Genomic DNA, 17,330 nt, shown 5'->3' on the forward strand with positions numbered 1-17,330 from the left:
TTGTCCTTGAAGTCTTTACTATACTAGCAAGGGCTCTAAAGACGACCAGGTGCGGAAGACACATTGCTGAGAACAAATTGGCGGATTAGGAGACCCCGTCACCCTCCTTGGAAAAAGGAAACGATTAGACAACTATTCCTTTTGTTTATTTATCTATAAGAGCGATAAGTCCTATACAATTAGGCTGGAGAGGTGCCTCTCCCAAATATGGGTCAGAGTAGAATGCCATGCAGAGGTGTATGAAAGATTGCTGATTTGACTTAGCTATCAGAGTATAAGACCATGAGTTCAAAATGTTGACAGTGGGAAAAAATGGAAACTTTGTCTCATATGCCCTTTCACTTTTCCAATTGGAGATGTTTGAAGGGATCCAATCACTTCTATTTGGTTAACATGCAAATAGAAAAGGTCTTCGTTACAGCATTTAATCTTTTTTCGACAGAAAATGCCCTTGAAGTTGAAAATACTACTGCTTCTGCTGCTCATCTTTTTGAGGGAAATTGGAACAACCGCAGACCGCAGCAGTAGCTGTTCATCATATTGCGGCCTCCACAAGAAAGGACTCAGTAGTGTGCCCCCAAATCTACCCACAAGCATCACTACCCTTGACTTACGGGACAATTTCATCAGAACATTAAACCAGTCTGACTTATCAAGATACAAGTGTCTTACCACGCTACTTTTCAAGAAAAACGATATATTCACAATAAAGAAGGCATTCTCATATCTTTCTATGCTCGAATATTTAGACCTATCCAATAACCAGGTAAGTAATGTCAAACCTGGTACGTTCACAAATCTACCACAGCTCGAATCGTTGATCCTGGACGACAATACGATAAGTAATATTCAGCCTGCTACATTCATAAATCTACCAAAGCTCAAAAGTTTGTTCCTGAGACATAACAATTTAAGTAACATTCGGCCTGGCGTGTTCTCAAACTGCCACAGCTCCAACATTTGTACCTGGGACATAACAAGGTAACTAACATTCAACATGACGTATTTTCAAACCTACCACAGCTTCAACGGTTGGGCCTGGAACATAACAAGGTAACTGAAATTCAGCCTGGCGCATTTTCAGACCTACCACAGCTCAAAAGGTTGAACCTGGGACATAACAAGGTAACTAAGATTCAGTCTGGTGCATTTTCAGACCTACCACAGCTCCAAACATTGTACTTGGGACATAACAAGGTAACTAACATTCAGCATCGCGTATTCTCAAACCTACCACAGCTTCAATGGTTGCACCTGGAACAGAACAAGATAACTAACATTCAGCCTGGAGTATTCTTAAATCTACCACAGCTCCAAGAGTTGTACCTGGAACATAACAATTTAACTAACATTCAGCCTGGCGTATTCTCAAATCTATCACAGCTCAAAAAGTTGGACCTTGTACATAACAAGGTAACCAACATTCAGCCTGGCGTATTCTCAAATCTACCACAGCTCAAAAGGTTGTACCTTAGACATAACAATGTAACTAACATTCAGCCTGGCGTATTCTCAAACTTGCCACAGCTCCAAAAGCTGTACCTGGATCAGAACAAGTTAATTAACATTCGGCCTGGCGTAATCTCAAATCTACCACAGCTCCAATGGTTGTGCCTTAGATATAACAAGGTAACTAACATTCTGTCTGGGGTATTTTCAAACTTACCACAGCTCAAATGGTTGGACCTGGGACATAACAATGTAGCTCACATTCAGCCTACTGCACTCTCAAACCTACCACAGCTTCAAAATTTGAAACTGGACTCCAATCATATAACTATCATTCAGTCTAATGCACGCTTAGCTCTACCAACGCTTCATGTGTTAGAACTGGGCTCTAACCAGATAACTATCATTCAGCCTAGTGCACTCTCAAACCTACCACAGCTTCGATGGTTAGACCTGTCCTGTAACCAGATAACTAATATTCAACCTGGAACATTCTCAAATCTACCTCAGCTCTCACTTTTGAAGCTGCAACAAAACAATATAACTTACATTCAGGATAGCACATTCTCAAAGCTACCACAGCTCGAAATTTTGGAGCTGCAACAAAACAAGACAACTAACATTCAGGATAGCACATTCTCAAACCTACCACAGCTCCAAATTTTGGAGCTGCAACAAAACAAGATAACTAACATTCAGCCGGATACATTTTCACATCTTCCCAAGCTCTCCAGTTTGGTGCTGAACGATAACCCATGGGAATGTGACTGTAGGATGGTTGGTATCAGAAAGAAGATGCATGATTCCACTGATCAGAATCTATTTTCTGACATTGAAATGACGTGTAAAGGACCCAGTAACCTCCGTGGAACGCGTCTTAGAAATATAAAGCCTGAGCATCTCATCTGTACAAAGCCAAGGATTGTGAGGTTTAAAATGGACGATGGCAGCATACCGGGGCGTCCTCTCCATTTGGTATGTGAAGCTTCAGGCATACCTCAGCCAGACATGACAGTCACCCTCCCATCTGGACTGAATGTAACTGCTGAGTCAAACGGAAGAGTAACTGTGGGAGTGAATGGCACCGTTACCATAATGAATGTTACTGCAGCAGATGCTGGTCTCTATACATGTACAGGAGTAAACCTTGGAGGTTCCACATCAACAACACTGTTTGTTGATGTTGAAATGACCACTACGGGTTGGTCTCCATTTGCTTCGTCTCCAGTGTCAACATCTTCACTGGGAAATACAGTAAGCAACGTTAACATATACATTGATATCGGTGGTGGTACATTCGCTGGGTTTATCTTGATTTCATCTCTTGCCTTTTCACTTTGCTACGTGCGAAGGACGAAAAGGGCCCCTTTAAACCCAGCACGTGCGTCTGTGCAAGTCCACAGCCCGCTGACAGGCCACAAGCAAGTTAACATCAATGATGGTGATGGTGACGCTGGGCAACAAACACGCATTTTCGAGAATGACAATGAGGTAAAAGAAGCTGCTATCCCTCAATCTTCCTATGACAATTACAATGAGGAGAACTTAGTAGCCACCACTTCTCAATCTGTCTATGAAAACAATAACGAGGAACAAGAAGGAGCCACTACTTTTCAGTCTGTCTATGAGAATGATCACGAGGAGGAAGAAAAGGCTGCTACTTCTCATTCAGTCTATGAAAATGATAACGAGGAACAAGAAGGAGCCACTACTTTTCAGTCTGTCTATGAGAATGATAACGAGGAGGAAGAAAAGGCTGCTACTTCACAGTCTGTCTATGAGAATGATAACGAGGAGGAAATAGTAGCTGCTACTTCCCAGTCTCACTATGAGAATGATAACGAGGAGGAAATAGTAGCTGCTACTTCTCAGTCTGTCTATGAGAATGATAACGTGGAGGAAGAAAAGGCTGCTACTTCTCAGTCTGTCTATGAGAATGATAACGAGGAGGAAATAGTAGCTGCTACTTCTCAATCTGTGTATGAAAACGATGACGAGGAGGAAGAAGTTGTCGCTGTACATGTATCTCAGTCTGCCTTTGAGAACAACGATGAAGACGAAGAAGTATGTGATACTCCTCGTGTTATTTACGAGAATAACGATAAGGAAGGGACAGTATCACATGGTTCTTCACACGTCATCTCTGACAATGACGTTGAGAAAGCAGAGTCTACAGCTTCTCAAGTCATCAATGAAAATAATGACGAGAGAGGAGTAGCATCTGCCGTACCTCATGTCTTATATGGCAATGAAGATGAAAAAAACAGTGTTGAGTATTTGTCAGTTCATCTACAAAAACAACAATGAGAAAGCCAAATCTGTCTCTCAAGTCATCTATGAAAAATGATGATAAGAAAAGTGTAGCATCTGCTGCAACTCATGACATCTATGGCAATGAAAATGAAAAGCAGTATCGGTTACTTGTCAGACAAAAACCAAGAATAACGAACTAAAATCTTCACTTTCACAGCCAAATGATCTGTGAGAACAGTGATCTAGAACCAAATGCCATTAAAGACCACTGAGACGCCACCACGGCCCCCAACAGTGGCGTCGCGGTGGCGCAGTGGCAGGATGTTCGGCCCCAGAACCCGGAGATACAGGGTTCGAATCCGGGGTTCCCTGATTTGTCCCGTTGAAGTTGTGCCCTTGGGAACGGCATTTTACACGACTTTCCCCACTTTACGCAGGTGAAAATGAGTCCCTAGCTTCGATTAGGGACGTCCCTCGGTTAGGACGTTAAGTGGAGGTCCCGTGTTTGAGGAGAGCCACACCTCGAGCATTCGAGCACGTTAAAGAACGCAACACACTTATCGAAAAGAGTAGGGGTCCTTCCCGGTGTGTGTGGATCATATAAATCTGTACTCTGCAGTACAAACCTAGTGTGTTACGCCTTGATGTGGTTTACCGGGTATGCAATACAAACAAAATACAAACAAACATTGATGTAAGTAATTACGATCTCTGTGAAGTTATGGAATAACATTGACAAGAATCGAGAGAAAGAATCACACCTGGTCCAATATCTAAAACGAGCAACCTAGAAACGACAGTTCAGGTCCCATTAGTATTACAGACTTCATCTCATATGTATTCTGAGAATTGCAGTTGATGCAATATCAGTACATATTGTTATACATTGAACTGTGAACATTGAACTGTTTTGTGGAACATTGAACTGTTCTGTCGAACATTTTATGAACTTTTAAAAATGTTTTATTAACTTTGAAATATTTCATTGTGCAAAGTACTGTCCTCACGGTAGTTGTAGTAGTACTAGTACTGTAAAGTGCCTAGAGCATTTTTTCAACTCAGAACCAAAGCGTTTAAAATCACTACCGTTGAATACGTGACAGTGGCTTTGTATCAACAGTTAGAGCGAAAACATTGTATACAGATAAGTAACTTAACGCTACCAATAATAAGCGCTACCTGTCAGCGTCCACTGTTATAGCGTTATTTTGCAACAAAATGTGATTCTTATGGGAAAAATTTGCATGACCGCGTTTGTTCATTTGAAGATTAGGCTACTGTGCTCAAGAGTTGTGATGCAAAGTTCTATGCTATTCCACTGTATTATAGTCTTAATCTCATATGTATTCTAAGAATGTCAGATGATGCAATATCAGTACATACTGTTATACATTGAACAGTGTACATTGAAATGTTTTGTCGAACATTTGAACTGTTTTATGAAGTTCTTAGAAAATGTGTTCTGAACTTTGAAGTGTATCATTGTGCGCGGTACGATGTCCTAGCCTGTATATAATGCACGGAATGACAGTGGTTTTGACGAATCAGTTCTATTCAAGACTGCATAGATTTGTCTCCTCTGTGCCTAGAACATTTTTACGTGTTTCCAAGTAAGAACGAAAGTGTCACTTCTCTAATGTTGAACATTTGAAAGTGGATTTTTGTCGATAGTTTGAGCAAAAAAGACGAGAATTTCTGTTATCGTAATAGTGGTATTTCACGTGCACATTGCATAACATTGTTTACTGATATGTAACGTAGCGCTACCAATTATCGTGCACCACTAATTATCGTCCATCATAAGGTGTGTTGTGCAAAAGCCGGTTCTCATTAGCAATAAAAAAACGACAGAAGTTTGATCCTTGGTCATGACTCTCCTTTATACAAAGTAATGAAATAGGTTTGTATCCAGTGACAGAACAGAACAGAGTAAAATCAGTTAATCTTCTTGACGTTGAAGAAGGTAAAACATCTACTTCCCACCATGATGTCATAAAATTCATTTTCCGAGATGAGTCCAGGATGTGTTGCCCTCTCTTCTGGTTATTTGCCGGCATACACAGCTTTATATCAAATAAGGTTCCAAGTCAGGTTCTCCTCTGACTCACACCACTACACTGTACAACTACCAGCCTCAAAGTCATTCTACAGTAACAGCTTTGTTCCACTAACAGCAGAACTATGGAACTCCCTCCCAGCCCGCTGCCCCCCCCCCCCATATAACCTACAAACCTTCAAAACAAACATACATCCCCATCTCTCACCTTAGCTACATTAGTTTAATTAGTTCAATGCTTAGAAGTGGCCCCCTAGGGCCTTGCATTGAGCGAGATCGTTTAAAAGATTAAAATTTTGGGCCGAATCAAATCTTTCATGATGACCTCCAACCTAAACTTGGCAGCGTTTTCACAAGCGCACCTCGCGACAGCCATAATATTAACAGTCTAGTTTGGTAAACATTCTGCCTAACATCTGGGCGTTGGGAGGGGGCAGACATGGTGAAGTTTGGGCCAGCAGGAGCGGGTGTGTCGGTCAGGGAGGGCCAGTTCAACCCGCAGGTCGCCAGGGACTTGTTCTTCTACTACTCCACAGTGCTGCTGGCCCTGTTCTGCTTCAGGATCCTGATCAAGGTGTCCCTGTGCCTGTTCCAGTACTACTACGTGGTCAGGGAGAACAGGCGGCTGGCCAAGAAGATATACAAGGACATACACAAGGATGTAGGCGGTAGGTGGTGACTTCCCGTTTATGTTGTCGTATGATCATCATGTATATTATCTATCATTGAGTGCGTAATTTGCTTTGGTCGTGTTCAAGCCGTGGCGACTGTTGCAGAGCTTACTTCTACTTGCTGTCTTTTATATAGCGCGGTACAACAGTTGACACGGCTATCGTACGTCAAGTGACATTCTATAGGATATCATTACTAGCAGCCTGGACAGTTACATCCCAGGCCTATATTCCGCAGGCAACCTATGTACCAACATCCCTATATTCCAACACCTATGCTCCGACACCACTATGTTCCGACACCCCTATGTACCGACACCCCAATGTTCCAACACCCCTATGTTCGACACCCTATATTCCAACACGAATGTCCTGACACCCCTATGTTCTGAAACCCCTATGTTCCGACACCCAAATATTCCAAAACCCCCATATTCCAATACCCCTATGTTCCAACTCCCCTATGTTCCGACACCCCATGTGCCGACACCTCTATATTCCTGGATCTATGTTCCGACTTCCCTATAATTCCGACACTCCTATGTTGAACCGACACACCTATATATTCCAACATAAGGCTGACCCCGAGTGGACTGCTATAATGTTTGTACATAAGACAATGCATTAACCGAGTAGATTGATGAGATAACTTTTAGAAGAACAAGAACTCAGTTTATTGAGTGACAATTGTAACACGTACATGATATATGGGAACTTGACAAACATGACAGTTGAAGTATTGCTGTCATGACATTATTGAATGACATTATTATTATGTGTGTGTGTGTGTGTGTGTGTGTGTGTGTGTGTGTGTGTGTGAGTGAGTGTGAGTGTGTGTGTGTGTGTGTGTGATGTGTAAAATGTTATATATATAATGGCTCATTTACTTGTGACCCTCATCATTTAACATACACATATGTAGCTACTAAAATACTGATCTGCTTTGCCTGTGACGTGAGTGACAATTTCCTTTCTAACGTTAACTAATGTGTTCCCTTATTACATTGGCCTAATTTGCAGACACAAACGGCACATAATGGATGCACAAATGGGGTGTTCTCTAACTGACATTGTGACGATGTCAAAGCTATTGCATGCTAACGTTGGCTGCTGTGATCACCCAGTGCCTGCCCCCTGTATTTGGTATGACCCAGGAAGGCATCTCTGCAATGCTGCTACAACGCTAGAGAGGGTCTGCATGTAACCGGCCTGTCTTCGACCACCATGTCTCGGCACGACTACGACATAGAGACGGACGTCGCCGTGAACCTGATCGTGCTCGCTGCGCTTCTGTGTTTTCGTTTGCTCATCAAAGCGTCGCTGTGCGTCTTCCAGTACGTGTATGTCGTCCGGGAGAATCGCAAGGAGGCCAAACGGATTAACGCTCTCCTGCACGGCAAAATCGGTTTGTTGTTAATGCACACAACTGGTCACCTGACCTATAGCCTCATTCTGTTCACATGATTTGCTGCGACGATGTTTATATAGATCTATTTTTGTAGCAGACAAGATAAATGCAGTCATTTGTTTCATGTTGTGCCATTGCTGTTTTGTATCTTTGATTTCATCACCAGATGTCTCATGTTCAAGTTTAGCATTATCACCTTGCACAACTGTTCTCCTGCTCCAAAGGAATTATGATGTTACGTTTTTACATTTTATTTTCAACTACGTCTACGGTCTGCTCTTTCCCTTGTCCCCTTCTATTTGATGATGGTCTACACAGAGTTGTTCTCGGTGGTATTCCAGTCGACGAATATTCCCTGTCATGCAGGAGCTGAGTCTCTTCGCTTGTGTGGTCATAGTGCTGTACACTTCTGTACGGATATTCTTCCGTTGCGTCCTGCATCACTGCACAATTATGTTTGCTGCAGACCAATGCCTTAGCCAGAAAAGGAACACTATCTTGGACATAGGTTTGTATAATGCTATATGGTCTGTTGTAATATGTGCCTCTAGTTATGTATGCAAGATTATATATGCATCATAAGTGGTTATGAAACAGTCTTATATAACTGCACTTCTGTCTCAAGGATTAACGGGTGTCCAACCAGCCATGGTGATAGGGAGTTTTGTAGCACTGGTGATCTTTCATGTCCTCTTTCTGCTGTTTGCAAAGTGTCTTCTGCATTACTGGTCCGTTATGTCCATGATGCACACCGCTGACAAGAACAGGGGCAAACCAAGTGATGCTACTGTACAGGGAGGTCTGTATAAACAAGGCTCTATGTATACCAAATAGGGTTGCAGAGAGAGTTAAGTATAGCTTTCAAAGACATTATCTACATGGGGTGAGGAACCAGTGAGTAGGCATGCTCCTGGGTTTCATACTGTTCCTGCTGGTTGTTTACGTTGCTGTGCGGGTGGTACTGGAATGTGTTTTCTACCACTGCTCCCTGTTCTACGACTTATATAGCCTGTACGGAAGGGACGGCATCCTGGTGAATGGTTGGTGTCGGTTTTCATTCCATGGCAGCCTCTTAAGTGTGACTCAGTAGCTAGAGGTCATGATATGTCATCTGATACTGTTTTCTGGCAATGTGATTAGCTCCCAACGTCATTGAACATAGACCTTTCTAGACAAAATGGTGGCAAATGACGCAACCATAATAGCTGGGTATAGCCTTGGTCACTTTGAGTTTGTTTTGAAAGTCATCTTGCAAATTTCAAGGTCACCATGTTGGAAGCTTAAGGCCACACCAATTTATTTCGTTGGTTCTTTGACATTTTAAGGTGTAAGTATGGCGTACATCATAAAAGCAGAAGGCAGAGAGAAAACAAAATGGATGTAACTGTATTTACGGCGTAAAACTGAGTGGACCAAAGTATACATCTGGTCCCCAGGCTTTGTTTTTATTGTGTTTTTCCAGTTTTATAAATCCGATAACTAATAAATTGAATTGGTGTGGCTGAACATGTCAATTTTTACTAAAATTAACTTAATTTTTAATTAATTTGAAATAATGTATTTATCTGTATACTATGATATTTTTACTTTGATTAAGCGGATAGTTTTGCATGATAGAATTCGTATATTGTTACAATAGTAGTAATGTGCGATGTTCTGAAATTACTTGTCAAAGTGTCTGTTGACGGATGAATGTAAATCAAGACAAGAAAGACTTTGTATGAATAACAGGAGCGACCTCTTAGAATGTTAGGTCATAGCTGTTTATATGTCCAAGTTCAAGGTCAGTGCCACTTTTAGAAATATGATAGTCGAATATTTTGCAAGAGAAACCTGAAGGGAAAATTGCATGACTTCGATGGTTCAACTTGTTTGTCAGACTATAAGCATCTACTTCTTCTTATTCTTCTTAATCTTAATGCCCACAGTCAATTTGCTGACTATTATGGTATATGATGTTTCGAGAGCGCAGCTGGCTTATGTGACTGGTTGTGTTTCGATCCCCCCTAAACATCCTTATTCGTAACTATCAAGTAACGTCAGCAGTCCATAATCCAAAACTCATAGTCCAGATTTCGTGCCATGGTCAGTCAACATGGTCAGTCTACAAATCTATGTCTAATCAATGTCGTATAAAGCCTCTGCATATCTGAAACCTCTGTGACGAATATGTATATCATCTACAATGAATCTACAATGTAGATACGAGGGGAAACCTTCAATTGGGATGTCTTTATTTGCAATAGGTTCAACCTTGAATGTGCTATTTTGGTCTTGTAAGGGAGCAAGCTGTTGCTGGTTGACGTTTGGTTTCACTCTAACGTTTACGGATTCTATCCACCAAAGTTTCCCATGTTTTCCCCTGAGTTTGGGATTTGTTCAATGTTCCGGGTGATCTATGGATTCCATGGATGGGGAGAGGTTACGATAAAAGAGGGTTGGTATAAGTTTTCTCTCTAAGGCATATCTATATTTCTACTAGACATTGCAACGACCAAAATCGGATTTGTTTGACCACTGGTTTTATGATTGAACAATGTAAAAGTATTATTTAAAAGGCAACAAAACATACACAACTTGAGAAAAGATTCATTCTTTATCTGTGAAATTTGTTGAACGATGTCTAACCCTCGTCAGATGGGGAACAGACGATAATTGGATAGGGAGTGTGAGGAGTGTATGGCACAAACATTGCATGATGAGATTGTTCCCTTATCGGTATCAAACTTTAAAATTGTTTGAAATAGACTGAATTCTAATGTCTGCCCTATCAAAATCTATATGGAACAGTTTGCCGTATGATATACAATCTGCAATTAAGAATGAGTTTCGGCAGTTTAGTTAAGCATCTTATCTTAGCTTAGCATGTATATACATCAGTCAACTTGAAAAGTCTCATAATACTCTGTAGATAGTTGTGACACCTTTTTATGTAATTTCATATGAAATTGTATGCTGAGTTAAGGTCCAGGAAGATTAGCTAACTTACAAATAATCAGATTAAACGTCATTTATTATCCGCTTCTTGAAAATATTCTGAATCCACAAGTTCATCAAGAATGGTCAAGACAACAAACGAAGTAAAAAGTAATTTTCTGTTGTTTTAGTGTATGAGCTCAAGATCATAATTCACAAATTATTTACTTGTTGTTGGCTTAGACGTAGTCATGTTTTCATCATGTGGCCTTGTTGTCGTAATGCCAAAACTGCGAAAATGTCACATCTTCTACCCATGACGTCCCTGCCAACAGTTACGACGTAGTAGTGCCAGTTGTTTCATCAGTCTTAATTATCATAATGTTAATAGTAGAATCTGATATAAATTCAAACATGAATATGTTACATTTAGGATAGATTTCGTCTGGTTAGATAACAAATTTATTTTGATCTTGAGGGGTTCCAACAGATTCGATAACCTCAGGTAATAACTATTAATAACAGTTGTCCTTGTCCAAAATCTGGGGTTAATGTGTAATTACGTAAGGCAGTATGCCAACAGTGGAAAGTTACATCCGATGATGATCAGATAGAGGAAACCTTGTGACTTCTGGGTGTTTGTGCATCACCGCTATCCTATTTCTGTCTCGTAAACAAGATAAGCAGTTGCCAGCATAGGAGAGGTAAACATCGCATCATAACTTCTATTCGGCACTGAAGTTTTTCTGTGCACTCTTCCTTGAGGATACGGTGCTGTACTCTAGTGCGTCTTAAGGTCTTTGTTGCCTTTAACTCGAGAATCAATTGCAAGAAACAGGGCTGCATTGAGTGTCGTGGTACGACATTCAGGAAGCTGTTGTACTTGACACTGAGACGTAGTTTGAAGTCCATGGCTGGTGCGGTGTGTGTGATTCATAGGAGCATTTGTCAGACTGGTCAGATCGGCTTGTGCCTTCGGACAGGGACATGGGCGGACCGGTACCCCCTTCACGACGCCGCGTGCTGCGGACAGGTCCTCCTCCTGCAGAAGCTCGTGCAGGAGGGAGCGAACGTGAACGCTCGCACGCTCAACTCGTTCACCCCGCTTCATGACGCGTGCCTGGGCGGTCACCCGGGCTGCGTAAAGATTCTGATCGGAGCAGGAGCACAGGTGGGCATTAGTAGAAGGATCCAATCTGTCAGAGTCACAGTCTTAGCTGACGCCAATAACGAGGGCATTTGATACTGTAACAATACCTTCTGAGCAACCCATTGATTTTCCTTAATGAAAATTTCAAGGTTTATGTTGCATTTGAACGTAAGACTCAACTCAAATTCTGCTTTTCAGGTTAATGCCAAAATTTGTACGACTTTTGTCCACAATCTAGTCATTTTTCTCAGAAACATTCCAGTTCTCAGAAACAACATTTTTTTTCTGTTGCATATAACAACAGCTTTTCGAAGAGTTGTATTCTGTTTTGTTGTTGTTTCTATTATCAAAACACCAATAAGCAAGCTGAGCTGAAGATGTATGATCAATTTTTAATTCGCGGGCATCAAATCATGGCGTCTTTAGACATTTCTCTCGAGGATGTAACGTTACTGTTTTGGCACCGGACCTCCGATGATGTACTTGAGGTTTGAAGTACTCATCCTTCAGTTAAGGCTGTGACGGGACGGCTGCCATGCCGTATATATAGTTTGTAGTGTTTGAAACACTTTCCTTACAGGTTCGTACGAGGAGTCATACCTCTTACACGACGCAGCAGCCAACGGCCAGGCTCATGTCTTAAGAACGTTAATCGAACAAGGGGCGAATGTAAACTTCCGCACCCCGGACTGGTGCATGCCCCTTCATGAGGCCTGTCTTGGGGGACATTTCCACTGTGCACAGGCACTCATCAAGGCTGGGGCAAAGGTAAGATCAGGAGGACGCAATGTTTTGCTAAAGGCAGAGGCTATTGACAGGATTGGCGGGATTTTTTTTTACTACTCACTGGATGTTCCTTCCAATAGCCATGGCTTTTATTAATCATTCCTCAATATATCTATGTATTTTTCTACAAACGAAGTGACAGTACAACACTGACGGTGAGGAAAAGGAACGAAAGGACATATAGTATGGAAGAAGGAAATTAATGATTTACATTTAGAAATATAAGACATTTGTGACTTATCTGATCATAAATGAATTGTTAACAGTCTAGAATAGATAAAATCAGCTTAATTTGCTACAAGAAGAGACGTGTCAATGACAGGCAAAACACCAAATTTCTGCAACAGTTATGGTGTGGATAGAGTTTTTAGAGATCTTAATCATTAAAAGCTGTTGCACATGTGTCGCTGTTGAAGTTGAACCCACGGACCATAGACGGGGACACGCCCTTGACCTTTGCCTGCTCCAGAGGAAGTGTTTCCTGCGTCAAACTGCTGTTGAACCATGGGATATCCCCGGACCCAGGGCTCTTCACCAAGTCACCTCTACACGAAGCCTGCTTTAATGGTAAGCTGTTTATTTCATTGCCTCCATGTAGGGAGTCTCTGTTTTCGATGTGTCTGTGTTTGTCATTTGAATACACCATCAGTATATTGCCATGAAGTGAGTGGGAAGATGACCGAAAAGGTTAGACTTGTCGGAGCGGTAGGAAGTACAAGAAGTACAGATCAGAGTTGGTAGAAATAGCCATTAATCCGACATGAAATACAGTCCATAGAAAAGGGTACTAATTTACTAATTGTGTCTTTGCAGACTCGCAGTAACTGTTATATATCTTTAGATTTCTGTACTTGAGTAATATTGAAGAGTTCTCCAGTGCTACATTGAACCTTTCTGCCAGTCCTTTTTGCATGATCAGTGTAGAAGGTTCCAGTTATATCTGGATCAAGAGACTTAGGCTAGGGTCACAATTCCAAGCCGGGGCCCGACCGGGCTGTTTGAGAAAACAAAGAATAAAAAATGCATGTCAAGAATATACACAGCGTATGGTAAGGAGACATTTTTTAAAGGTTTTGTGTGTTTTGTTGTCTTTTATGTCATAGTTTTCGTTCCCACAAGCTGCCCGGCCGGGCCCCGGGTTGGAAATGTGACCCTAGCATTACCGGTAGTTTTTCCTGCTTTGCATCCAGGTCGGCACGAGGTTGTGGAGGTGCTGATCGATGCAGGAGCAGACGTGGAGACAGTCGAGTCCCAGTACGGCGGCCCTCTGCATGTCGTTTGCAGTAGGAACTACCCAGAGTGTGCAGAGCTGCTCCTGAGGGCTGGTAGGTCAAGGTTATGATATCTGTGGTCTGGTCGTACAAAAAAATGTAGTGGTCCTGCTTCTGGGCTGGAAAATGACTCCGAACAGCCTGTTGCATGTGGTCTGCAGTAGGGGTTACTAACCAGAGTACGAGGAGCTGCTCATGAAGGCTGGTAAGTAATGTATTTGGACAGTTTGCAATCACAGAGAATATGTTCCATAGTTTGGATAGGATGATCACATTGACACTGTGCTGAGTCCACCCGTCCCCGTTTCAGGAGGTTTGCTCTAGTTATTTTGATCTACTCCGCTCCTGCTCTAATGAGGGCTTGCACGTAACAGACATAATATACTCAGGACTTCTTTAGCACTTTTGGTCCAACTTTTCAGTACATTTAATTGTATCCTCTGTAAAAGTCGACTTGATATGACTGGATGATTATCACCTTTTCTTTGAAAAAAAAAAAGACAACAACAATTCATCTTTTGTGTCCAGGTGCTGACGTTGATGCAACCAAAAACTACGAGACTGCGCTGCACGTGGCGGCCAAGGTGGGGAGCCCGGAGGTGGTGCAGGTCCTGCTGGAGTACGGAGCAAACATCAACGTCAAGGACATCAGCAAACAGAGGCCCCTTGACCTGACTGACCCCGGGTCAGAGGTCAGGAAAATCCTCACATACAGAGATGGTGAGTATATGAATCTAGATCCAGGAACTTTTCCACATTGAATTTCGCTTTAAGAGATGCCTCATCTATGTAACCATGCATTTTTCTAAGTAGTGCACATGGTCATCCTGTCAATAGTGTCCTTAATAGTAATACTATGTACAAATACAACATATACATACATAGCTATTTATATACGCATATATATACATATATATAATATATATACATATATATAATGTATTACAGTACTCGATCAGTCATTGATGTGTCATCTCTTCATTTTCAAGCTTTGATACAACTCCAGATGAGGCATTGATAACTTAGTACTATAGGTTTAGAACTTTTTCCCATTTTCTGGTTATTTTCGTCAGCTCACCCCAGCCACCTGATGCAGCTGTGCCGACTGAGGATACGCCACCTGCTGGGCAGGGAGAGAGTCAAATTTGTGCAGCTGCTGAGACTGCCTCCCCTCCTGCAGGACTACGTACTCTACAAGTTCTTCAAATGATTTGCAGAATAATCTTCTTTTTTGTACAGGACAAATCTTGAAATAACCTCCTAAGGCCGCTGTCACACTGTAGTTGACGAGCTTTGGCCACATTTGCTGACCACCTGGCCAGAAGGTCATTGAATTTAAAAATCAACAGAGACTTCAGCATATTTTCTCCTGAAAATCTCGTAGTTTGTACTCTACAAGTTCTTGAAATGATCTACAGAATAATCATTCTTTTGAATTACCTGCTAATGCCCCTGTCACACAGCCAATGAGCTTTGATTGTTTTTGTTGCTTTCCAGAAGTGTATTATTGTCTAGATATAGCCAACAGTCGTACTTAGTAGTCTATTGTTACAGCAAAGTCAGTCACAGTTCACTGTCACATGTATGTTTTCCCCTATATTTCTACAATGTATTTGCAATTAGCCCACGGGCACGAACTTGCAATAAAACTTTCAGTAGTCATCTGTAAATCTACTATTTTTGCACCTTATCACATTGCTTGGAGACCTGTGAACATCGGCTGATCGCTAAAATCGTGCAATGATAGAAAGAACACTGGGCGTCTTAAAGCTTTCTACCGAAAATGTCATTTAGAGATTTTTCTGATGTGACAGGGTCATAAAAGACATGGTCGTGTTCAAGTTCTTAAAATGATATCTTACAGAACAGTCTTCGAAAAGGTCTTGAAATGACCTCCTGCAAGACATAGGAAATAATCTTTTAATCTATTTATACTGTGATGATCATTGACCTGATTAATGTAGAAAATAGCTGTATGAGATTGACAAAAAGACTGTACCTGTGTTTGTATGTAAATGATATGTTAAGATGGAAAACGGGTAATGGAGGAATACCGCAAATGCAGAGACTGAAGAACAATTGTATAGATGTTCGTATAATGTAGTAGTATTCTGTTTATAAGATGTTACTTAGGATTGCAATGGTTTGACGAAATTGCAAGTTGAGGTAAAAATATATCAATTGAGAATATGTTGCAACCAACTGAATGGTTTATATTGTAAATACACTTACCTTAAAGGTACAGGAGTTTGGTGCATGTGTGTATGCGATGTGTAGAAATATGTTAGGATGGAAAGTGAGAAGGAGTAGAACAGACAAAATGTAGAGAGCAAGCATCAATGCAAGACAGGATAAAGATTTCCCTTCAGATAACTCTTTTAGTGATGATAGTATGAATAAGTTTTAAGTAGTTACTTACAAATAAGCTGTTTTCATAATGAAATTCTGTACAGTTGAAAAATGGGATTTAGATTTTGAAAAATTAGTGCAATAAAACTCAAACAGTATTCTTTTCTTCAATCTGCTTGAGTTATGTTTGATTGCAATTATGATTGTTTCATGCAATAGTTGCCTATTAAGTAACAGATTATTGTACAATGCAACATTTGATAAATGACATTTTATCTTCTATTCCTTTCTTATTTGACTTGCAATAAAATTCACAACATCATTGTTACTCATCCTTCAATTTATTTGAAATTCTGAAACATTTTTCAACATGAAAGTACAATACTAAATTTCCTTACATGGACTTTGACACCATGAATAAATACAGTTCACAAGGCAAGGCTTCGCTTCACATTCAAAACCATCAGTACAAAGTACCACGCAAATCTGTTGCTACAACTTAATTGCATTACACAAACTCCACAATACAGGTATAAAAAAGGTGCCAATTGAGAAAATAATTGCAAAGGATGGGCCACTTTAGATTGGAAAACACTAAGACTGAAAAAATCAGATTTACTTAAAGCCAAATGTAGTTCGACTGTTGCTCAATGAAAAACGAAGTTTTATATGTAAACTGAAACAGCATACTGCTACCTCCTGTATTATGATTCTTGTCTGTAATAGATTTCGGTGAGAAATATATTCGACTTTAACAGAGTCTGATTTTTCAATTTCGAAAGTGCAAATCCAAAGTGTCCTCCAAAGTCTAAGGTGGGCAGTGTTTTCATTCAGGGCTTAAGTTTTCACAATAATTATTAAAGGTTTTCAATCAACAATTTGATACACATTTTCTTGATGCCCCCTTCAAAATTCTATGATCTACACATTACATACAACACCATAACAGTACTAGTAGACTAGGTACAGGTACCAGAGTAAGTCAGGTACATGTGATTACAACATGCAATTGAGTACAAAT

General features: G+C 40.9%; 1 protein-coding gene across 5 annotated transcripts; it reads left to right on the forward strand.

The window, feature by feature from the left end:
- Positions 1-6,175: 6,175 nt before the first annotated feature.
- On the forward strand, positions 6,176-15,622 carry LOC136436148 (ankyrin repeat and SOCS box protein 13-like). 5 transcript variants are annotated; one of them, XM_066429921.1, is made up of 6 exons: positions 6,176-6,426; positions 12,484-12,671; positions 13,106-13,256; positions 13,880-14,014; positions 14,489-14,680; positions 15,034-15,622. In XM_066429921.1, exons 1-6 carry the CDS (start codon positions 6,198-6,200, stop codon positions 15,168-15,170), a joined length of 1,032 nt encoding a protein of 343 aa, XP_066286018.1. In that variant the 5' UTR covers positions 6,176-6,197; the 3' UTR covers positions 15,171-15,622. The 5 variants fall into 5 exon arrangements, with proteins under 5 accessions (XP_066286018.1, XP_066286019.1, XP_066286020.1 ...); XM_066429922.1 differs by lacking the exon at positions 6,176-6,426 and adding an exon at positions 7,639-7,834; XM_066429923.1 differs by lacking the exons at positions 6,176-6,426; positions 12,484-12,671 and adding exons at positions 8,183-8,345; positions 11,737-11,924.
- Positions 15,623-17,330: the final 1,708 nt, after the last annotated feature.

Source organism: Branchiostoma lanceolatum, chromosome 6 (genome assembly GCF_035083965.1).
Source record: "Branchiostoma lanceolatum isolate klBraLanc5 chromosome 6, klBraLanc5.hap2, whole genome shotgun sequence".
NCBI classification, from domain to species: Eukaryota; Metazoa; Chordata; class Leptocardii; order Amphioxiformes; family Branchiostomatidae; genus Branchiostoma; species Branchiostoma lanceolatum.

Coding starts and splice junctions, on each gene's coding strand:
- LOC136436148 (XM_066429921.1), top strand. CDS start 6,198: ATGGTGAAGTTTGGGCCAGCAGGAGCGGGTGTGTCGGTCAGGGAGGGC. Junction 14,015..14,488: donor AGAGCTGCTCCTGAGGGCTG/GTAGGTCAAGGT, acceptor TTTTGTGTCCAG/GTGCTGACGTTGATGCAACC. Junction 14,681..15,033: donor AATCCTCACATACAGAGATG/GTGAGTATATGA, acceptor TATTTTCGTCAG/CTCACCCCAGCCACCTGATG.